Below are 24,533 nucleotides of genomic sequence, written 5' to 3' on the forward strand. Positions count from 1 at the left end.
GTGATCATTTTGAGAAATGAACCAGCAGATAGAAGATCTCTTTTTCTCTCTCCCTCTCTCTGTCACTCTGCTATCCAAATACATGAGTAAATCTTTTTTAAAAAATTAAATGCAGCATTTACAATCACATCAGATGCATCAAATACTTAGAAATAAATCTTTTAAAAAATATTTATTTATTTATTTGGAAGGCAGAGTTACAGAGAGGCAGAGAGTAGGAGAGAGAGAGAGGGAGAAAAAGAGAGAGAGAGAGATCTTCCTCTTCACTGGTTCACTCCCAGATGGCCGCAATGGCTGGAGATGCACCAATCAGAAGCCAGGAGCCAGGAGCTTCTTTCAGGTCTCCCAGGAGGGTGCAGGGGCCCAAGGACTTGGGCCATCTTCTACTGCTTTCCCAGGCCACAGCAGAAAGCTGGATCGGAAGTGGAGCAGACGGGACTCAAACCAGTGCCCATATGGGATGCTGGCACTGCAGGCGGCAGCTTTACCTGCTATGCCACAGTGCCAACATCAGAAATAAATCTTTAAAAAATGCGGAGGTGAAGGCTGTCTGTTCCACTTCTGATCCAGTTCCCTGCTAATGTTCCTGGGAAAGCAGTGGAGGATGGCTCAAGTTTTTGGGCCCTGTACCATGTGGGAAAACTAAGAAGCTCCTGGTTCCTGGCTTCGGATGGACCCAGCTCCAGCCAATATGGCCTTTTGAGGAGTGAAGCAGCAGACAGAAGATCTCTTTCTTGTCTTTCCCTCTCTCACTCTCTCTCTCTCTGTGTGTAACTCTGCCTTTCAAATTAATGTACAATCTTAAAAAAATAAAAAGAATACCACAAATGGAAATCAGGCCTTGCAACCCAGGATAGCCACTAAGATAACAAACCAGTTTCTTCAGCTACAAAGTCTGCAAATGCAAAGCCAAAAAAAAAAAAAAAAAAAAAAAAAAAAAGTGCAGAGACATCTACATAGAAAACTACAAAACACTATCAAGAGAAAAAAAAGACCAAAATAGATAAAGTGCCAAATTCTGTTCAAGGATTGAAAAATGAATATTATAAAAATTTCAATTCTTGATCAACTCTACCCTTAGTGTGGATAAAATTATAATAAAAATGCCAGCAAGGTTTATTTATTTTGTCAAATTGACAAACCAATTCTAAAATTTATATGAAAATATAAAGGCCACAAATAACCAAAACTGCAAGAACAGTTTGAAGACTACCAGATATCAAAACTTATTATAAAGCTACAATAACTATAACCAAGTAGAATTTTCAAGGATGGCAGTATGGGCCATTGGGACAGAATGGAAGATCCAGAAACAGATCTACAGATACAGGGACATTTGCTGTATGACAGAGGAACACTGAATACTGCGTGAGATAAGACAATCATGTCAATGAGTGTTGCTTAGTGGATTAAATCCAATGGAAAATAATGAGTTTTGACTCTCCCTTCATACCATACATCAAAGCGAAATCCAGGCTGATGGTAGGTCTAGAAGATAACATAGGTGAGGCTCCTCAGAGGAGGAAGATTTCTTAAACACGACACAGGAAATACCAACCAGAGGAAAAGGTTGATAAATTACTATATTAAATTATAAAACTTATGTTCATCAAAACAGGAGGAGAAAAAGAGCCACAAGTAGAAAATATTTGATTATATATAGCCAGCACCGACTCTTAACCTAAATATTTAAAGAATTTCCTTAAGTTTAAAAAGCATACACACAAATAGCTACAGGGAGAGGAAACTAGAACAGACACATTACAATAGGAGATATCCATATGGTGAAGGCAAAGGCACTCAACTTTATTATTTCTCAGGGAAATGAAAGTTAAAACCACAACGATATGCTGCTGTATATGCCCAAATGGCTAACATGGGAAAACATGGCAATGCCAACTACTGGGGAGGATGAGAAGTTGCTGGAATCTCTCATATGCAACTAGTGGGAATGGAAACTGGAACAACCACCTAGGAAATCTTTGTGTTACCATGCTGAACACCCAATGCCTAGGGATACACCCAGGAAATGTGCACATATGTACACCCAAACGTATGTACAAGAATGTTCGCAGCAGCACGTCGGAAACTGCCTTAAGTTAAGCCCAAATGCACATCAAGAGTAGAATGGGTAAGTAAGCTTTGGTATAATGATACAACAGAGTGCTATAGAGCAACAAAAATGAATAGGGAAGAGAGAGAGAGAGCGCGCAAGCGAGCCAGCACTGTCCCAGCTCTCAGCTGTTGAGCTGCTGCCTGTCTAGGCTCCAGGCTGGTGAGTGGGGACACCTCTGAGAGGCTTCTAGGCCCAGCAACTCTGACGGCATTGGCATAAAAAATCCTGAGTAAGAACCACTCTGCTGAATCCAGACACATCTCCCAGTCATGAGCAAGATATTCCACTAAGTGATGGTTTAGGGATAGGTATTATACAGCAACAGATAAATAGAATATATGTTCAAGTATTCATGGAAAAAAGAAAAGAGAATACATTATATATATATTAAATGTTTAAGGAAACTCAATTAACTGCATTTGTAAAAAAAACTCTTTCTAGGAGCCAGCACTGTGGCGTAGCAGGTAAAGCCGCTGCCTGCAGTGCCAGCATCCCATATGAGCACCAGTTTGAGACCCAGCTGTTCTACTTCTGATCCAGCTCCCTGCTATGGCCTGGGATAGCAGTAGAAGATGACCCAAGTGCTTGGGCCCCTACACCCACGTGGGAGACCTGGAGGAAGCTCCTGGCTCCTGGCTTCAAATTGGCACAGCTCCAGGCGCTGCGATCAGTTGGGGAGTGAACCAGTGGATGGAAGACCTCCCTCTCTGCCTCTCCTCTATATAACTCTGACTTTCAAATAAATAAAGAAATCTTAAAAAAAGACTTTCTAAAAAATAGTTTAATAGTAGGCTTATAAACAGAACAAGTGATTGGTAAGCTGAATGTAAAAGCCTGAGGGAAAGCAAGGTTTTTAAATTTCTACTTCCATACACTGAATAGGACTGGAAAAATAACATTAACCACGAGTGACAAGTTCCCAGAGAGCTGACTCCATGGATCCTTTCGCACAATTCAAGAAAACGACATTCGGCCAGGAGCTGAGTGGCTCATTGGGTGCTTTCTGGGTGCCATGCTGGGTTGCAGGTGCTTTATTTAAATCAGTTCATCTGATGCTCACAATAACCCAGTGAGGTGGCTTCTGTAACCCCCGCTGTACACGCTCAACAATTGCAGCTGGTAAGGCGCGGACACTTTTGTGCTCTGGCTGCCTCTCTCAGAAAGAGGGCTCAGGACAGTGCATTTCCCAAAGCCACGCAGGGCCTTCTGCGTAGCTGTGGTGCTGGCCCCTTCTGTGTCTGCTTCCACCTTGCTAGTGAGCCTGCTTCCGGTGGGTGAGGGGAAGGGGGTGCGCACGAGGGGCCGTCCTGTGAACACGGCGGGGAGGTGGGCTGGCCACGGGGAGAAGGGTGGCCCACTGATCCTTAAAGTTCAGGAGTGTGGGTTGGAGCCAAGGGGGCCTGTCCTCGGGACATAACTTGAGAGTGGCTCTGGAGAGGAGTTCTAGAAGCTGTGGAAAGACAAAGAGGGATGGTGTCAGTGCTGTGGCTCCGGACAGCTCACCTAATCTCCAGGGCTCTTTTCAGTTTTTCCCCCTTCTAGTATTTCCCCATAATTTAGCTGTCCCCAGAGCCTGACATGGTAGGGGAAGGTGCATCAGGCAGCCATTTCATTCCAGAATACTAGCATGTGTCAGCTTCGAAGCTATCGAGAGCAAGCCTCTGCAGTATTTTATAGGCAAGGAGACGAGGAAATCAACTCTTGCTTTCTCTGAACAATCTTCAGAGTTCTACTTCCATTGAACCCAACAGTCCAAGTGAAAAACAACACTTGCATTGAAAAACGCTAAGTTTTAGGGCTGGTGCTGCGGTGCAGTGGGTTAAGCCATGGCCTGCAGTGCTAGCATTTCATGTGGACACTGGCTCCAGTCCCAGCTCTCCAGTTCTGATCCAGCTCCCTGCTAATGCACCTTGGAAAGCAGCAGCAGATGACCTAAGTGCTTGGGTCTCCCTAAGTGGGAGACCCAGAAGAAGCTCCTAGCTGCTGGCTTCAGCCTGGCCCAGCCCTGTTATTGCAGCGATTTAGGGAGTGAACCAGCAGCTGGAAGATCTCTCTCTCTCTCTCTCTCTCTCTCTCTCTCTCTCTCTCTCTCTGTGTGTGTGTGTGTGTGTGTCCTCCATAACTCTGCCTTTCAAATAAATAAATAATTTTTTAAAAAATGATGTTTTGTAAGACCCCTTTTTTTCTTTCTTTCTTTTTTTTTTTTTTTTTAGACGGGCAGAGTGGACAATGAGAGAGAGACAGAGAGAAAGGTCTTCCTTTGCCGTTGGTTCACCCTCCAATGGCCGCCACGACTGGCGTGCTGCGGCCAGCGCACCGCGCTGATCCGATGGCAGGAGCCAGGTACTTCTCCTGGTCTCCCATGGGGTGCAGGGCCCAAGCACTTGGGCCATCCTCCACTGCACTCCCAGGGCACAGCAGAGAGCTGGCCTGGAAGAAGGGCAACCGGGACAGAATCCGGTGCCCCGACCGGGACTAGAACCCGGTGTGCCGGCGCCGCAAGGCGGAGAATTAGCCTAGTGAGCCGCGGCGCCAGCCAGACCCCTTTTTTTCTACAAATGAAAGAGTTGGGAGAACAAGGCCCGTTAAACAGAAAGGACAAGAATGGCACAGGCAGCAGGGTGCCACCAAGGCTGCTATGACCCTCAGGGTGGGGAGAGACCTGGCCCCCAGCTCACCTGACTCTCAGAGCTTGTGGCAGGCCGAGGTGGCACCACCAGAGACCCCACTTCCCACCACGTCATTCTGAAGACCGACTCCCAGCCCAGGAGTCTCCCCTTCGGCTCTTGAGAAAGGTGCTATTTACCAGCACAGACAGCTCCCATGCACCTTAGGGTCACTTCCAAGGGCAAGCACCTGGGCTGTCTCGGCCTGAACAAATAAAGGAGAGCAGGCTGGGGGTGGCGGCACTGAAGTCAGAGGCTAAAGGGCCACCCAGGTTCTCACGAGGCCTCCACCTTTTGTTGTCACAGGATTAGGCGCCTGCCCTGGAAAGCCAAACTAGGAGAAATGAAGGAGAAGCATGTGATTCTGAGGATGAAGATGATGATGGTACAGAGCTGGATGATAGTATACACGGCAGGATTGTAGAACACACACATTTAACTCATGCTTTGCAACTTGAAACTGCCTTATATAATTTCCTTCTATTACTCTTCACAGTCACCTGGTCAGGGAGACACAGGCATACGGATCCTGTTCTGCAGGTGAGCCGCCTGTCCTTGATGGTAGTTGAGTGGCCGGATGAGTGTCCATCCCTGAGAACCACGGGATCAGGGTGTGGCAGAGATAGTCAGAGGTGCCTCATCAGCAGTCATCTAAGGCTGCTTCCCCAGAGCCTGAATCTCCTCCTACAATCTCCGCAGATTCCCTCTGCTCCCTGCTCGAACTCTTCCAGTGATGAGTAACTCACCACCCCATGGGCAATCTATTTTTAATGAGAAGCTGAAATCCTCTTATTCTTATAACTTTCCCCTGGTAATCCAATTTCTCCCCAAAGCACTACACCAAATCAAGTTAAATTCTAATTCCCACTCTTCTGAGAACTTGGAACTGTTATACTTGTCCTGTTCCTGGAGATCAGATCTCTCCACTTCTTACCTAGGTATCTTCTGTGATGACCTAGCATGGTGCCTGAAGCATGCACCATGTAACATAGTCCAAAATGTGGGATTGCTTCTCGGGCCTTTGGGACTATATCCCGAGCCCCTTCTCTGACCACAGAGAATTGGCCTACGTATTATAACCACTGTATTGTTTGTTTAAATAATAGAGAGAACATACACAAAATGGAGTTTTCACTTTCCAAGCCACAGAGCTTTAGGGACCACATAAAAACAAAATCAAAAACTGACCCAAGGGGCTGGTGCTGTGGCATAGCAGGTAAGGCTGCCACCTGCAGTGCTGGCATCCCATATGGGTGCTGGTTCAAATCCCAGCTGCTCCACTTCTGATCTTGCTCTCTGCTGTGTCTTTGGAAGGCAGTAGAGGATGGCCCGGGTCCTTGGGCCCCTGTACCTGCATGGGAGACCTGGAAGAGGCTCCTGACTCCTGGCTTTGGATCAGCACAGCTCCAGCCATTGCAGCCAGTTGGGGAGTGAACCAGCGGATGGAAGACCTCTCTCTCTCTCTCTCTCTCTCTCTCTCTGCATCTCCTTCTTTCTCTGTATAACTCTGACTTTCAAATAAATAAATAAATAAATCTTTAAAAAAAAAAAAAACTGATCCAATTTCAGACAGCATTCAGCTTAGTCTGTGACAATGGATTCCTTATCCAAGTCAGCTGACCAGCTCACAGATGCATTTCTCCAGGACGAGTCCCCCATTCACCAGGCACCTCCTAGAGGGAAGAACACTGAGGAGGCTGCCCGTAAATTAAACGGGAAAAAATCCCAGTGAGGGCAGGGGTAATCTGAGTTCTGACTGGAAGGTCCATAACCTCACAGTGCCCATTTCCAATTATGGGCACCACCAGACTGAAGGAAAGTACTCTTTTTTTTTCTTTTTCTTTTTGACAGGCAGAGTGGACAGTAAGAGAGAGACAGACAGAAAGGTCTTCCTTTGCCGTTGGTTCACCCTCCAATGGCCGCCGTGGCCAGCGCGCTGCAGCCGGTGCACCGTGCTGATCCGATGGCAGGAGCCAGGGGCTTCTCCTGGTCTCCCATGGGGTGCAGGGCCCAAGTGCATCCTCCACTGCACTCCCTGGCCACAGCAGAGAGCTGGCCTGGAAGAGGAGCAACCGGGACAGAATCCGGCGCCCCGACCGGGACTAGAACCCGGTGTGCCGGCGCTGCAAGGTGGAGGATTAGCCTGTTGAGCCACGGCGCCGGCAGAAAGTACTCTTTTAAAAACAGAGTTCCATGTCAAGAGAAACAATATTTCTGATGTGCTAAACAAACATTTGCAGGAAAATTAGCGACATGACAAATTTTGTCATTGCTGTCTGTCATGTTCAGATGAGCAAAAATAAACAAGCAAATAAAGAAATAAATGAATGAATTCCAGTGGAAGCGCTGCCCGTTTTAGGTTGGTTTCCAATTGAGTTGGTGTCAGAGACAAACCCCAGTGTCAATGTGACCAGACTATGTCATTCACAATGCTGCAGAATTCAGCAGCTCCGTGCCTCATATGTAAGTGCTATGTCAGAACAAATGGCAACGAGCTTAAAATTTTGGTAACAGAAGAGCCAGGAAACAGATGGTGAGTTGTGCTATACTTTATAAAGGAAATGATGACAAACTGCTGCCAATCACATGGAGAAACACCTATTTCACTGTCATAACCCTGAAGGGGCTTGGATGGAAAGCAAGCCAAACCATGCATCCAAAACCACCATGCCAGAAAAGGAGCTCAGGTTCAATGATCCTATTATCACAGACTAAATTGAGAACCATCTGAAACTTAGCAGTTTGACCATATTTTCAAGTTGTTCTGAAAACCCTATGGTTTGAAAGAGAATGTCTTTTCCGTTTCTATCACTTAAACATAAAACACCTGCTACTGTTTCATTACTGCAAATGCCAGTGCTTTAGAAGGTGAGTTACCTTAGCAGTTTTCCCAACTCGAGTTTTCAGAAGAGGCTGAATGGGGTTCACAGTATTGGGGTGAGGACTTGGGGACCAAGTTGTGATCTTTCACAATGAATGCACAGTGATCTCAGGGTAGGTGACAGATTCTTCTCAGGGACAAAAGTGAGAGAACTTCTAGGCAAGCCGGCCCCGCCACCCACCAGGACAGCCATGGCTCCAGAGCAATTGTAAAAACTAAAGAGCTACTAGGAAAAGACACAGGCTTCCTGGGACTCAAGTCCCACTGTACAGCTGACCACTTCCCTTTAACTTGTGTGAAAAACTCAGCTTTTGCCTTCTCACATCTGTCAAGAGGAGACAGTGGGGCCAACAGACTCAAATGAAGAAGCAGGGTTCAGGGAGGTTGGATGGTTTGCCAAAGGCCATAAATTTGCTTAGAAGCCAAGCAGAGGAGGCAGTCTTCCCAGTCCTGGCCTCTTTCTTGTCCCCCAAGCTGCCTGCTCCCAAAATGTGGAAAATATTCAGAAAGTTGGGAATTTTCACACCTTCACCTGGTTTTTTAAAAATAGATGGAAAGACACTGATCTTGGAGGAGTTCCAATTAAAACAAATAAAATGAGAAGAACCAGGGAGGCCCTGGAAGAAGAGAAGACAAAACAAGGCAGGAACTGAGAAAGGAAAAGAGGGAGAAAGGAGAGATAAATCAGTGAACAATAAAATGGGAGAAGACAAAGAACAGATGCAGAGGGAGACGTGAGCTCAGAAGAAAAGAGACACAAGAGTAGGAAACTGAGGCAGTCAACGGCTATGTATAAGTCAGAAAGAGAAAAGAACTGGGAGAGCCAACAGGACCGGGAAAAGCAAGGAACCCAGAGGAGCAGCCTAGAACAGAGAGAGCTGCTAGGAGCTGAGAAGAGCGGACAGGAGGGCAGGCGTGCTTGGCAGAGAGGGGTCGACGGGACAGAAGCATTGTGCTGGGCAGGGGCGACAGTGCCAACGGGGAAGCCAGTAGTGATCTTGGTGTAGACAGATCCTTGGAACTACCCCAGAATCACTCAGCTGAGGACACTGGTACCACTGGAGATGATAAATTCTGTAGCCACATAAGGAAATATCTAACCTCCTAGCATTCTCCTCTCTTACCTCTTCCACCATTTATACAACTTGTTTTTCAAAACACACAAACATTCGCTCATTCACTTTGAGTACCCTGGGCTGGTGTCTCAGGGCTTCCCAAAGCATGCTGGGTCTCTTAGTGCCCCCTTCCCTGGGGAAGGCCTTGTGAACTGACAAGGGTGAGATTTTCCTCAGCTGAAGCCAGGCATCCACCATGGTTGGGCAGAGCCCCAGCAGCAAATGTCACCGTGTTGTGAGAGCAGCCTGGGGGAATGAGAAAGCAATTTTCCAGAACTGCCGAATGTAGCCTCCCTTGCACACTACCCTGAGAGGGAAGTCCTACAGGTGCCCTCTGGCTGCCCAGATTCCCGTCCACCCCACCTCCCTCCGGTGTGGGTTGCTGGGGGAAAGCCAGGGCCATACCCAAGCACAGCGCAGTTTAATCAGAGCAGCGTCCAGTCCTCTGCCCCCAACAACCTGAACATCGTCCACTGAGAGGAAAGCAAGGTGGGGGCGTTCCTCCCTGAGCCATTAGGCTGTAATCACAAGTCTCTTTACAAGAGGAAGAGACATCAAAAGTTTGTAGAAAACATGTCCCAAACTATGCTTGGACTTCTCAATTTTTTTACATCAAAATATACTTACCTTTTAATTCCATCCAACAACTTTTTGAAGTTCGCCTCCTACACATTTTTTGGTTTAGCTTTTAATTTGAGAGGCAGGGACAGACAGAGTTCCCATCTGCTGGTTCACTCCCCAAATGCCTGCAACGTGCGGGTTGGGTCCCAAAGCCAGGGTATCAGTCGAGGCAGTGGCAGGGTCCAAATACTTGAGCCATAACCACTGCCTCCCAAGTCCCACGTTAGCAGAAAGCTGGAATCAGGAGCAGAATCTGGGAATTGAACCCAGGGGCTCTTGTGTGAGATGTCAGCATCTTAACTGGAAGCTTAACTGTTAGACAAAATGCCCACCCCCAAATGCAACTGTAACAGGGACACCTGCCCAGTCCAGGCTAAATAACAACTGCGCTCCAGAATGGACTCTCTGTCTGGAAGACAATCAGTAGGAACTAGGACCATGCCAGCATTCTCTTTCATTTAAAATGTATGCCAAATAAAAACCCCTTTAGCCCCAGAAGTGGCCTCAGCTATTATACGACTTTGTACAAAAATTTAGTAACCTATCAGTGCCCTCCAAATGTCAACCAGCCCATTTTCCAAAAAACAATCACAATCCCTCTTGGAGCTGGCTCTGTGGTGTAGTTGCATTAAGCTGCCACCTGCAGTGCCAGCATCCCATATGGGCGTTGGTTTAACTCCCAGCTGTTCCACTTCCCATCCAGCTCCCTACTAATGCTCCTGGGAAAACAGCAGAAGATGGCCCAAGTCTTAGGCCCCTACACCCATGTGGGAGACTTGGATGAAGCTCTTGGCTCCTGGCTTTGGTCCAGCCCAGTGCTGGCTGTTGCTGCCATTTGGGGAGTAACTCAGTGGTTGGAAGACTTCTTTCTCTCTCCTTCTCCCTCTCTGTAACTCCACCTTTCAAATGGATAAGTCAGTCTTAGAAAGAAAGAAAAAGAGAAAGAAAGAAAGAAAGAAAGAAAGAGAGAAAGAAAGAAAGAAAGAGAGAAAGAAAGAAAGAAAGAAAGAGAGAAAAACAAAACAAGGAACCCCTCCAGGCCTTCACACGCCCAGAGCGAGCTGCCGTCTGCAAGACTGGGTTCATGCCACGTTCTGTGAGCCCTTTGAGAGGAGATGCAGCAGACAGGTATTTGCCCTTCCGAGCTGTGTCGAGCCCAGCTGTTGGCAGGAATGTGTGGCAGCTGTGTTCTGAGTACTTACACTGGGTCCTCAGCCGGCGACTGTGCCCATGCTAGTTCTCCCCTCACCTCATGTACTCCCCATCACTCCTATAATCCATGAATGATTCCGATCCTGACACCTCCTCAAAATCCTCCAGCACCAGACTGGTGGAGTCCTCACCCAGGAGGCCGCTGTCGGGCCTGGACATCCTGGCCCGGGACGGAGGTGCAGGAAGGTTGGTGGCAGCTGGAGGGGGAGAACAAGGGGGCATCTGCTGGGCAGCGGTGGCCACGGCTTGAGGAGACACGGCTGGCATGTGGGCTTCCTCCTCCTCCTTCTCAGATCCTGGCTCTGCGTCTGGGGTAGTGGGACCCAGGACGTGGTAGAGACTGGGCAGGCGGATGTCAAAGCGTAGCCCGAACTTGGCAAAGAGCTTGTCGTTGAGAGTGTAGAGCTTCTCTGAGATGTCATAGCCCAGCAGGGCTGAGAAGAGGCGCGCGATGTACCGCTCCTTGTTCAGAAGAAGGTGGAGACTTTTCCGGGGCCAGGAAACGTAGCTGCACTCCGTCTCAGCTGTGAGGGTGACCTGAGAGGGGTCAGAAGCAGATAGTGAGGCTGAAGCTAGAAAATCTGCCCATGCTGAGCACCAAGAAACAGCCAGTCACTGGGAACACGGCTGTCCTTTTCCTGAAGTACCTCCACGGGCTTGCCTGTAGGAGGTCCAGGGAAAGACTTTCAGTTGCGTGCACTGAGATGGGGGTGTCCTGTTTCAGGAGTCCTGGGAGCAGCCATTCCCTCGCTCTGGAACCTCCCAGTTTCTTAGTTCTCCTAGGGTGCCATGGCTGACACCACTAGTAGCAGAAGAAGGTCCTGGGTCTTGCAATTGAGATAGATAGGTAGATAGATAGACAGACAGACAGACAGATAGATAAAAGATGGATGATCGATAGATAGATAGATGATAGAGGATTGATAGATAATAGATAGGCAGATATAAATAGATGATAGATAATAGATGAATGATAGATGATAGAGGATTGATAGATAATAGGCAGATATAGATAGATGATAGTTAGAATAGGTAGGTAGATAGATAGATACATAAATAGCTAGATACATAGATAGATAATAGATGATAGATAAGATAGGTAGTTAGAAAGAACAAGCTTCCTAATGCTCTGAAGAGAAGTCAAAATGCTGATGACTTCATTTTCAGAATAAAGAAGGATAATACTTCAAAAAGTTTGTAGAAAATGAAATTAAAAGATAAGTTCATTTTTGATGCAAAAGATGTTCAAATCCATGCACGTGAAGGGTCTCAAAATGCATATTATGAAACAACTATGCATGGACTCCAATTTTTTTTGCACCAAAATAAACTCATCTTTTAAGTCAGTTATCCATGAACTTTTTGAAGTGCCCTCGTAGATCAGGGGTAGGAACACAAAAAGGGTAGAAAGAAGCTTAGTTATAGGAAAAGCTTCTGGCTGGCAGGGCAAGCTACATCCAGTGGATGGGGCTCTGGCCTGGGACTCAGGCACATGTAGTTGCTCCTAACTTTGTCTATCACGAAAAGATGTGATGAGTAGTCAGTAAAAGGGCCCAGAGGAAGACAGCCTCTCAAGAGCAGAAAGCCGAGGGCACCCAATTCTCCATTTCTTTGTTCATCTGAGCACTCATTGCATGTCCACGGTGCATTGTTAAATAGCACTTGCAGGGGATATAAGCAATAATGTGTGCCCAGCATACAGTAGGTGCTACATAAATCCTCATCAAAACAATGACAAGTGGTAAAGCTAGGGTTAAAACGGAAACATGCAGGACCATCAGGTAAAATGGCTGTCTGCAGCGCAGGCATCTCATGTAAGCGCCAGTTTGTTTCAAGGCTGCTCCACTTCTGGTCCTGGCCTGGGAAATGCAGCTGAAGATGGCCCTAGTACCTCGAATCCCTGTCACCCATGTGGAAGACCCAGAAGAAGTTCCTGGCTCCTGGCTGTTACTTGGGGAGTGAACCAGCAGATGGGATATCTTGCTTTCTTTCTCTCCCTTTCTCTCCCTGTAACTCTGGTTTTCAAATGAATAAATCTTTTTTAAAAAATGGAAATATGCTTGAGATAGTGTAAGAAATGGGTGTGGAGTCACATACTTTTCTATAATTTGATTGGCATAATATTTAGGGATGGCAGGGCTCATGGTGTGTGGTTGTGGATGGAGACAGCGGAGGTGATGATGATGGTGGTGGTGGTGGCAGCTGCCATTTATCAAGACTGTGAGCCAGGTGTGTGTTAAGCACTTTAAATGCATTATCTAATTAAATGTAGGGTTGACTCTCCAAATAATGAATATATATCATCCTTTAACTTCCTGCATTGCCTGCCTGATCTCCCACTACCCTCCTCTCCTCTTCCCTCCTCTCTGCTAGCCCTTCCTCCATTTCCTTTATTCATTTCCCCCTCTCACCCCCTCAACCCCACCCAAACTCAAGGCCAGAAGCTGGTTTTTCTTTGTCAGCTGTGTGACATCACATAAATGACATAATCTCTCTGAACACGTTGCTTCATGAGAATTCTGAAAATAATACCAGAGATCTGTCCCTTGCTAACAGTTCTGCAAGCAGTTTTCACAATCTTGTGGTTGCACGATTCCCAAGTCAGACCTCCCCTCCAGAGCGCACGGTGGGTATGTCTCAGTAATAGCTAATCTAGGCCGGCGCCGCAACTCACTAGGCTAATCCTCCGCCTGTGGCGCCGGCACACCAAGTTCTAGTCCCGGTCGAGGCGCCGGATTCTGTCCCAGTTGCTCCTCTTCCAGTCCAGCTCTCTGCTGTGGCCCGGGAAGGCAGTGGAGGATGGCCCAAGTGCTTGGGCCCTGCACCCCATGGGAGACCAGGAGAAGCACCTGGCTCCTGGCTTCAGATCAGCGCAGTGCACTGGCCGCAGCAAGCCGGCCGCGGCGGCCATTGGAGGGTGAACCAACAGCAAAAGGAAGACCTTTCTCTCTGTCTCTCTCTCTCACTGTCCACTCTGCCTGTCAAAAAAAAAAAAAAAAAAGAGCTAATCTACACATGAACATCTCCATCCTGAAGGCTGCGGGCATCCCTATGCACAAGCTCAGATTTCTTCCGTCTAAAGGACAGTATCCTTTTCTTCACTTCATTTCCCTGGCCAGCTACTACTCCAGGAATTTGCTCCTCTTTTTAGCAAAGTTCCCTGAGAAAACTGTCTATACTCACTGTCTCCAATTCCTCTTCTCACTGTCTCTTTAAGCTTCTATGGCTTTGTCCCTGGCAGTCCACAAACGCTGTTCCTGATGAGGTCATCAGTGACCTCTGAGTCACTGAATCCGGTGGTCAGTTTCCTGGGCATTCAAGCCCACCGACACCCCTGCTCTTTGCCACGCCTTTGCTCAGCTCCCAGGCTGACACACGCCCCGGTGAATTCCCCTGACTGCCCCTTTTCAGGTTCCTTTACTGCATCCCCTTTTTCTCCCCAACTTCTTCTTATTTTTTTTTTAAAGATTTATTTATTTGAGAGGTAAAGTTAAAAACAATGAGAGGGAGAGACAGAGAGAAAGGTCTTCCATCTGCTGGCTCACTCCCCAAATGCTGCAATGGTCAGAGCTGAGCTGATCCAAAGCCAGGGGCACATTTTGGGTCCCCCACATGGGTGCAGGGGCACAGGCACTTGCACCATCTTTTGCTGCTTTCCCAGGTCATAGCAGAGAGCTGGGTTGGAAATGGAGCAGCCAGGTCTAGAACCAGCACCCACATGGGATGCTGGCGTCACATGCGGAAGCTTAGCCTACTATGCCACAGTGCTGGCCCCTCCCCAACTTCTTAACACTGGAGTCCAAGACTTTCATTGTTAAATCCCTTTTCTGTCCACACTCACTCATTTGGTGATCTTACCCAGTCCAGTGGCTTTAAATATTAACTGGGCACAATCAACTCTCGCATTTATGTCTCAAGCCCAGGGTTCATTCCTGAATTCCAGACTGAAATATTCAACTGTCTATTCAGCATTTCCACTTACATGCCATAGATAACACAAACCAAACACATCCCAGAGTGAACTTCCTATTCTGCCCCCTACCCCAGTTCTACTGGGGCAGATAACAGCCCCATCCTAGCAGTTGCTTGGATCAAGAGCTTCAGAGTTGTCTTTGAGCCCCACGTTCTTTCACATACTATATATATCTAAGCCTTCAAGAAAGTCTCTTGGCTCTATCTAGCAAATATATGCGCTGGCCCTCCGTGACCTGGCACCCAATCACCACTCCAACTTCTCTTCCTTCTCTCTGTTTGGGTGCTCTGGCCTCCTTTCTGTACCTCAGTTACACCAGCCCCACCTCAGGGACTTTGCTCTGGCCCTTCCCTCTGTCTGATATCTGTTCTTCCCCCAGGATATCCAAAGAGCTCACACTGTCACTTCTCAGGTCTGTGACCAAGGTAACCTACATGACAAAGACTTCCATAACCACCAAACTTAAAGTTGCAACTGTAACTCCCTCATACTATTCTACGTCGTTGTTTCTTTAGCCAGCAGTTTTCACCTTCTAGCATGCTATGACTTAACTCATTCATTATGTCTGTGATTATTTCTGTCTGCCTCTCCCAACTAGAATGCAAAGCGTGTGAGGGCTGGGGTCTTCACCTATTCTGTTTACCTTTAGTGGTGCCTGTAATGAGTGCTCAAAAAAATAATTTCACAGAAGCAGATAAGTAAATTAAGGGAAGTCCACCACTGTCATGCAACCACCTACTGTCATTTGGTCAAGGCCTTCCAGAAACTGTGTCTGGATTAGCTCCCACATGCCTGCCATATGGGCATGTCTGTGAAGTCTTGAGCAGTATGCAGCCTCTTCTCTAAAACTCACCTTAGCAGTTGTTTGAATGGATTCAATGAAATAGCATAAATAACAGGGTTTAGGCCCAGCAACACAGCATGCACGTCAGAGCATGATGATGATTTCTGTGTGAGTCCTCCTCCCTGCTGTGCTGTGTGACTAACCAGGGTGTCACGGGGCTGAACAGTCAATGCATTTGGATCTGAGTTGTCGAGAGGTGTGATGGCCTTGATGCATTTGTGTCAACCACAGGCAGTCAGTGTGGATTGCTCTCTCAAGCCACAAAGATGATGTAAAGGCAGGGACAGGATGAACTATAACTTGGAACGACGCTTGACATTTGCAGAGAGGAAATGGGACTTTACACAGCCAGCAGCAAATGTGTGGGTGCACACTAAAAATATAAATGGGAGGGACACGCCCATGCCGACATTCCAGGCTGAGAGGCCATCTGGGGTTACAGCCCTTCCTCTGGAGCATAACTTGGGGAGGACGCCGGCCTGCCGCCACCTGTTGCTCCGCATCAGTGTCAGAGCCCGGTCCGCCTAGTTCGGGACCTGACTCAGCCCTCTTGCATATTCCTGTGGCCCGGGAGCCTTCCCACAGGAGATTGCTTGAGCTGGTTAGAGACAGCAGGTGGGTGGCAGGTGGCAGGCAGGACCACAATCAAGGGGTCTGTGGCGGGTGAGCTTGGTAGTGGGATCAGGATTGCCTCTCAGGCTTCGTCATCACAGAGCCAAATGTCAGGGTGGGGGCGGAAGCTGGCCTTGCCAGGTGGCACTGGCAGGCATGTGTCTGTTCCGGGGTTGGCTCAGATGCTGCTTCCAGGGACTCCCTGATAGAAGTGGTAGGAGACACATGGAACCCAACACCAGCAAACCATCTGGACAGGGGAGTCCCTATAAGAGTGTGAGTGTGCAGGAGAAACTCCACTCCCTGCTGCCCTCCCACTTTTAAAAAACAGACTAGGCTAATCCTCCGCCTTGCGGCGCCGGCACACCAAGTTCTAGTCCCGGTCTGGGCACCGATCCTGTCCCGGTTGCCCCTCTTCCAGGCCAGCTCTCTGCTGTGGCCAGGGAGTGCAGTGGAGGATGGCCCAAGTGCTTGGGCCCTGCACCCCATGGGAGACCAGGAGAAGCACCTGGCTCCTGCCATTGGATCAGCGCGGTGTGCCGGCCACAGCGCGCTACCGCGGCGGCCATTGGAGGGTGAACCAACGGCAAAAGGAAGACCTTTCTCTCTGTCTCTCTCTCTCACTGTCCACTCTGCCTGTCAAAAAAAAAAAAAAAAAAGAAAAAGAAAAAGAAGAAAAAAAAAAAAACAGAATAGAAATAGTAGATCCAGGCTCCCTGGGTTTGCTACGTTGTAGCTGAAGACCTTGGGCAAATGACATGGTGATCTGGGGCTTTAGTTTCCTTATCTGTTAAACAGGCCATCCATAGAGTTGTGAGAATGAAAAGCCGAGGCTAGGTAATACGCAGGGCCTGAGATGTGCTGGCCGCTCAGGCCGTGAGAACTGCGAGGAAAATCTGAAGGACTGCCAGAGAGGAGGGTAGGAGCCGGGCGGCTGGACTCCCCCTTGGAGCCCCTCCTTGGAGTGTGGATGTGAAGCCCGCATAGTCCCTAGCAAGCCAGCGCACCGAGCCTTCACTGCACACCTGCTGGGTCCCAGATGCTGTCCTTGGGCACCTGGGGCAGAGCAAGAGAGAAGCCTAGAGTTTTACTTCAAAGAGTTCACCATGCACGAGACAGGAAGGAAACTGCACTCATCAGAGAGCAGCAAGGAAAAGGAGGACAGGCAGGCGAGCAGGAGCCAGCAGCTGTGTGTGTGAGGGGGGAAGCTGGCGAGGTCAGTCTGGGCAGGCCTCACGGAGCAAGTGAGGTGTCTTGTCCACAGGGGGCAATGCATCTCAGGTGTGTATTTTGATGTGGGGAGAAAGTGGGAGCCAAGGCATGGAGCTGCAGGACACTGTTGGGTGTTTAGGGACGTGCCACTAGTTCGGCACAACTAGTAAGAGCAGAAAAAATAGGGAGATATGACTGGAGTTCACTGAAGGTTTCACATTACCTTGCAAGGAGTGTGGGTTTTTATCATGTGGCCAGCAGGATTTTCTGAAAGTATTTTAGGCACAAGAGCAACAGGGTCCAAGGGGCCCAGTGCTGTGGCGTAGCAGGTTAAGCCGCCACCAGCAGCACCAGAATCCCATATGGGTGCTGGTTAGAGTCCTGGCTGCTCCACTTCTGATCCAGTTCCCTGCTAGTGTGCCTAGGAAAGCAGCAGAGGATGGCCCAATTCCTTGGGCCCCTGTACTCATGTGGGAAACCTGGAAGAAGCTCCTGGCTCCTAGCTTCAGCCTGGCCCAGCTCCAGTCATTTCGGCCATTTGGAGAGTGAACCAGCAGATGGAAGACTTCTTTCTCTCTCTCTCTCTCTCTCTCTCTCTCTGCCTCTGCCTCTCCCTCTCTGTAACTCTGCCTCTCAAATAAATAAATAAATCTTTAAAAAAAAAAAAAAAGCAACAGGGCCTCTCCATCAGGGCCCAGTACCTTCCTGCCCTACCCCACCTCCGCCAGGATCCAGACACTCTTTCTGCAGAGGAGGAGGTGGGGAGGAAGGACAGATATAAGCAGGGACGGGGGATAGTGCATCAGGGCAATGTGGTGCTGCCGTGGGGCTCCTTGTTACCTGGAACACCCCCTCCTCCGAGGGCTGCAGCGATTCCCACTCAGGAGAGTCCATGAACTGGTACGGAAAGATGTAGTGCAGAAACTGCCCGTCCTGGCTCACACGGACCCTGCAAAGGGAGAGGAGAGACCGTGTGGGAAAAGGGAAATGGCTGCCCGACCCCCTCCCCGAGGTTTGGTGTTGCTGACCACATGACTGACTCGTTCAGCAAGAATACCTCGCCCAAAGCAGGGCCAGACCAAAGCAGGCGCAGCCCCACCACCACAGGCAAGCAGCTCAGAGAGCAAACCCATGCTGCTTCCACTTCCCGAGCCCTGGGTTTCCTCCTGTTTTTTTCTCCTTCTCCTTCTCCTTCTCCTTCTCCTTTTCCTTCTCCTTCTCCTTCTCCCTATGATTCCCAATTCCATGCTGCAGAGTGGAAGACTTGGGAGGATAAGAGTGGAGTGGAGCAGGTGTTAAAAATCACCTAGGACTGGGCCTATGCCAGAGCAGGGAACCGGGAATCTCAGATGGTGGGATGCAGACAGTATTAGTTTTTAAGTCTCCCCAATGATGCCAACACACAGCCAAGGTGAAAACCAGTGCTCTAGAGTTCTCTGCCCACTAGCCACGTGTGGCCAGTTACACTTGCATATAAGTCAGGGTAGCAATTCAGCTCCTCACTTGTGTGGATCACCACGGCCCCTGTGGCCTGTGGCTCTGATACAGCACAACATAGAGAGTGTTCCCAGCAACACAGAGCTGCACCACACAGGCTGCATGAAGAGCCCTGATTGATACATCTCATGCTTGCATTGTAAGTGCTTTCCAGGCTCCGACACTTTACAAGTGTTCTCTTATTAATCTTCACCATAACCCAAGGTAGGTTATCCCTCCCACCCGTGTTTTGCAGCTAAGGAGGTTGATGCTCAGAAAGGCTGAGTGGTGAGTTGAAGGGTACACAGCTACCAAGCAGCAGAACTGAGAGTCTGTGTTCCAGCCATGACTCCATGTTGCCACCCTGTCACCAGATCTTTGGGAGGGTGGTAGGGCACCTGTGGCTACTGCCAATAATCCCAATTAATATATTTGTTTTCGTGTTGTGAATATTCTTTTCTATAGCCCTTGACTTGCCTGTCTTCACAACCACAGGGCTGGCTCCACAACTTTGGACTTAGAAACATCACTCATGCTGCTTGCTGACTCTGTGTCTAGGCAGTTGGCACCTAGCCTGGTGCTCTGCCCTGCAGGGACGGGGGCTGCAGTGGATGAGGACTTGTTAGGACCGAAGGCACATCACTGGCTGTGCCTGGGTGTACTGAACGAATTTCAGATATGATGTCGCATCTGGAAGAAGATTAGGATACAGGATGGGCTTTTATTTCTTTTCTCCAAAAAAGCCTCAGAGTTGAGTCTTTAACCTCTCTTCTGAAGTGAGTTATATCAGGTAAGAAGGTGCCTCTATCTGGCAAGGGGGGAAGACAAGAAAGATCTCAAAGACACACCCTGTCCATGTAGATGGGGCTATCCTTCCACTATTTCTGGAGCTTGGCTGGCTGAACAAATACACAGAGAACACTTCCTGAGTTCTGGGAGGGCTGGGAATGCAGAGATGGGTTTGAGCTGGCCCCTGCCTTTGAGAACGTCACAGCTGAGTGGAAGTCACAAGTAGATCAATCACTGATGGTGAATCAGTGTGCTCAGTGCTGTTGTGAAAGAGGAGCACAGAGGAAGGGGAGAGGTTGGTTCTCTTTGGATGGCAGACATCTCAAAGATGACACCTGAGCTGTGTCCTGAAGTTTGAACAGAATATTGAAAAGCAGAGAATGCTGGGGGTGGACAGAGAGCTGGGAAGTCCAGTGTCTTCTCCAGTATCTGTTTGTTGTCTTTCTCTATAGAACTGGAGTTCTAACTGGACACAGGGCTGCACAGCTAAAGACTACATTTCCCAGATTCCCTTGCTGTTAGATGCAGCCATGGCTAAGTCCTGACCAATGAGATATTAGCACTTCTGAGTCATGCTGTTTTAATGAACGCCTAGAAATATATGTGGCAGCATATAAATTTCCAAAGACCATCACCAACTGATAAACTTGCCGGATGCCTGACAACTTAAAGATTAAAGACAGAAGGGGATGTAGGTCTCAAGTCAAGCTGAGGATGGAGTCAGCCCGCAGCCTCCAATGGTAGAGATATGCTTGCTCCTAGAGAGCAGGTAATTCACAGACTACCTGGCAGGACTGCCCTGGGCAACGAATGGATGCAGGAGAAAATCAAGTGCTGTGTTCTGCTACATCAGGGTTTTCACACATACTGTCTCCAGCTAACCTCTTCTCAAGGCTCACCTTAAGCTGTCCTCCAAGTCTGACCTCCCCAGATCAGTGAGTGCTGCTAAGCTAGCTACTGCTCTCTCAGCACTTTGCGCTTCTCTGTGGAAATACGGTGGGTATATCTGTCACTGACCATGATGACAAACATTAATTCCTGACTCTTGTTGATAGACCGTCATACTGGGACAGTATCACTCATAGTTAACATTGGAGCCCTAGTCTTACCATGTGTTTGTGCGGGAGAAAGAGTGAACAGAGGCGTGAGCAAGCTCAGTGTCACCATAAAAAGGAGTTAAACCCTCAAGGAAAAGCTTCTTCAAGAAAGGATGCCTACAGGAGAGAAAGGAGCTGCCACAGTGCACATCAGACCCTCCCATCATCGCCTCGGGCCAGGAATCTGCCTACCCAGGCAAGTGTGGAAGAACAGAGTGACCACATCCTACTGTGGGCCTGTGGGCCTACTGAATCCACTGAAATCGGTAGACTATCTCCTTTGTCATCGGTCTCTTCTCCCTCTGCACTTCCTGGATGACAGGTGATTTCCTCCTCAAGGAACAGCATAGACAGTCTGTTCCCTGCTCGGGGCTTGTACACAAGGGAGTTTGTGCTTTGTGTGTGAGGGAAGCTCTCCAACGGTAAGCACACATTGGCAGCAGGATAGACTTTGGGAGAATCACTTTGCCTCCCTAAGTCTTGAAAGGAACTGACTGCCCTAAAAAGACTTCTGAGGGTTGAGCACAGGGCTCCAGATGAGAGTCCGCATGTGAGATGAGGGGGTCTACACAAGAGGGCCCTGTTTCCGGGCATGGAGTTCTTGTTTCCACTTTGAAGTGTTTATCCGCTCACTATCACTACCCCAGGTACAAGGATTCTCCGGCAGGGACTGGAGGTCTCTTCCTCGTGACCACCTTCACAAAACTGAGACAGGCTGACATCGAAAGACAACAGCAACAATAACAAGACTCTTGTTCCAAACCTTGAAAAGCAAGAAAAAAAAAAAGCAAAATGGTCTAAGTTCTGATGCAGGCCTTTGATGCCATGCATACTGAGAAAAGCTACAGTGAGGAGTAAATTCGCATGCCCCCTTCACGGGGAAGGGGACTTATACAAGTTCATGGTAAAACAATCATACATGAGACATGAACCAGCTGCCATTGTATAGGCTTCCAGCAAATGAGCACCATCACATGAAGGGGGCACTTCTGCTGGTCTCAAGTCCCCCGTTTGAACACAGGAGCTGCTAGGAGCAAGTGACATCATGGGACCCTCCATTGTCTTTGCTTCAAGCCTCAACCTATAGGTAGCAAGCATTTTGGCACTAGTCCTGATGTATTTGTATTTACATCTTTATTTGTTTCCAAAGAGTTGCATTTGCTTACACTTGCAATTAACTCATAAACGTAATGGGAGGCCTGCCCACAAAATGTCTTCTTTTTTAGCTCACTCAATCCAGGACCTCCAAGCCCAAACCACATCAAAGCATAGACACACAACTCTTTGGATTATATAATTAATATATAATATGTATTCTAATCATTCTTATTATTAGTTGTACCATCATCATCATTATCAAACTTTAAAAAACAACACTGTATGTTTTGCAGTCTTATCTGATTTCTTTCTTTCTTCTGATTACCATCTTACCTTTTCTACCACACTGTCTTGTTTTCAAGCAAGCTAGTGGGGAGGTGGGGTACACAGAAGCACCACTAGGGCCATGTTTCAAAAAAAATCACCGATGCCCACCAAGTGTACAGCACAGAGTCCCCTGGTATTTTCCTAGGAGATATCAGTAGCCAACATTCACATCCAGGCTGCCTGGGCATTCACTGATCCTAACTAAGACTAACTTCTGCCAATGCTTGTCCATCTTCAGAGGAGGCAGGTGTGTCCCCACATCCTCAGCAACACGCAGGCATTGCTCTATCTGTCTCTCACTGTTGGACCCTCATCTGTACCCGACTTCTTGGTATGCCAGAGTCTCAACAGAACAAGAGAAATGGAAAAGTGGACAAGGATATTCTCTCTCCATACCTGACTGCACAGAGAGGCTACCATACAGAGTCTGTACAGGATGTCCCAAATACATGTGGAGCTGTTTCCTTGATGACTTAGCCAGGAATATGGATTACGGAAAACTCCTCTCAGTTTCTGGCATTGTTCCCTGCACATAGCTAGTGCTTAGAAAATGTTGACTGATTATGGAAGGAACAAACTACTCTGGGAGAGGTCCCGTTTCCCAAAGAGAGGCTGCCACAGCTTTGTGTGTGTTTGTGTGTGGTGTAGTCATTTCAGGTGTGGCTCAAGAAACAATTACCCCATATCCAGTAGCAAGAGCACACACCATCATTCTTGCCAAACAGTCATCTCATGATCTGGAAAATGCTAAGAAAGAGGAAGCAAATCTACTCTTAGAAAAATCTATTTTAGATTGTTTCAGTTGCCACATCCTTCCCTAAGTAGACGGGGACACGAAATGGAAAGGGACAGGCTAGGAAATGAGAAATGTGGGCCAGAGGGGGAAAGTTCTGGGCATGATGGAGTAGCTCACCGGCCCGAGAGCAGCAGGGACAGGCGGTTGATGGGTGTCTCACCCTCCACGGCATAGGTCTGCTCCATGGCCAGTGTCAACACTTGCTCCTCACAGCAGTGAACAATCTCCTTGTATGTCTGCAGGGGCACCTGCAGGGGCAGCCACAGCGTCTTGTACAAGAGGTTGAACTCCTCAGGGAGGGTGTCCTCACGCAGGCGGTAGACCAGGTGCGCCAGCTGGAGCAGGCAGACCACTGCCAGCAGGAAGCTCCAAAGGAGAATGTCCAGGCCACAGGCATGAAACCAGCCCCACAGCACACAGCATAGGTAGCCAGTGCCCAGGAAGCCAAAAAGGTAGAAGCAGCCATACACCCCACTGCCCGCCATGAAGCCCAGGAGCAAGATGCAGCTGGCCAGGTGGTAGACAGCTCCTTCCATATCCGGCTTCCAGCTGATACACACCGGCCCCTGCCACAGGAGCTGGCCCGCTGAGCTGCTGCTGTTGGCACTCATCTCTGGGCCTTCTCAATGCCCTACTGGCCTCTACTACTGTCCTCTCATAGAAAATGCAGAAAATGAATTAATCTGCTCGCCCAGGCGTCTTCTCACCGGTGCTGCTCACTGCAGGCTCCCTTTCCCGAATGGAATGCTTCTGCAGCTTTGGGAATGAATGGAAGAACATAGCACACTGCATGGAGAGTTTGAAAAACTTTTCTTTCTCCGTCTCTGTCTGTCTCCCCCTTCAGCAGAGCTCCGGCAGGCGTCCTCCGCCTGGGGTTCCTTAAGATAGTCTGCAAATGTGGCTCTGAGCAGAAAGCCTGGGCTGTTCGGTGGGAAAGGTAGCCCTGCGAGACTGAAAGGTCGGCAGCGTGGGATGCAGCGCGCACATCCTGCTCTCTGCTGTTCCCAAGCAGAGTGAGGAGAGCCTGGCCTGGGAGGCACACTTGTGTTCCATTTGGAATGCGTTCTCTCTTGGCACCGGAAGAAAGGGTGACCCCAGATGGATACCATGTTTGGAATTGGAATCTAAGAGGTACTGGCAGTGAGAAAAAACAGGCCAGGCACACAGGCAGGCTGGCGGAGCACTTAACATACCTCCCAGAGGACAAGATAAGACCTCGGGGCAAAGAGGCGGGCAGGGAGGGACAAAGGGAATGTGAGGGTAGGGTTTACCTCAAGGCTCCGGGCAGAGCCCCCACTGTGGGGAGGGCCAGGAGGCTCCTGTGAGGTAAAAGGACACATCAAAGTAGGAAAGTATGGGACTATTATCAGAAAAAAACTCCTAAAAGTGAGAACTGGAAACCCCCTTGAAAGCCTTATTAACCCACGCCGCAAATGTCATCCAGGCATTTATTTGACATCCATTCAACAAAAAATAACTATGTGGAGCAGCTTTTTGAATTCAAGGCTGACTTTGCCCTGCACATACCTGGTCCCAGTAACAGTTAAAAAATGATTGCCCAGGTCCTTAGCCACCTCCCCTCTCCAATATTTCCAAGTTATAACCAACACCTATTAATACCCATGAAGCGCCAGACCTGAATTGGGCATTTTTACACACTTTTTATTTAGCCATCATAATAACCCTTCAAAGTAAATA

At 48.5% G+C, this 24,533-nt stretch overlaps 1 protein-coding gene across 2 annotated transcripts; it reads right to left on the bottom strand.

Annotated features, from left to right (window-relative positions):
• Window positions 1-1,782: 1,782 nt before the first annotated feature.
• Window positions 1,783-23,833, bottom strand: POPDC2 (popeye domain containing 2). 2 transcript variants are annotated; one of them, XM_062208652.1, is made up of 4 exons: window positions 22,953-23,833; window positions 18,093-18,201; window positions 10,743-11,148; window positions 1,783-3,566 (listed from the first exon to the last, which is right to left on the bottom strand). In XM_062208652.1, the coding sequence occupies exons 1-4, from the start codon at window positions 23,444-23,446 to the stop codon at window positions 3,481-3,483; spliced, it is 1,095 nt and encodes a 364-aa protein (XP_062064636.1). In that variant the 5' UTR covers window positions 23,447-23,833; the 3' UTR covers window positions 1,783-3,480. The 2 variants fall into 2 exon arrangements, with proteins under 2 accessions (XP_062064636.1, XP_062064626.1); XM_062208642.1 differs by having other exon boundaries at window positions 3,476-3,566; window positions 10,602-11,148.
• Window positions 23,834-24,533: the final 700 nt, after the last annotated feature.

The sequence above is a fragment of the Lepus europaeus genome, chromosome 2, assembly GCF_033115175.1.
Source record: "Lepus europaeus isolate LE1 chromosome 2, mLepTim1.pri, whole genome shotgun sequence".
NCBI lineage: Eukaryota > Metazoa > Chordata > Mammalia > Lagomorpha > Leporidae > Lepus > Lepus europaeus.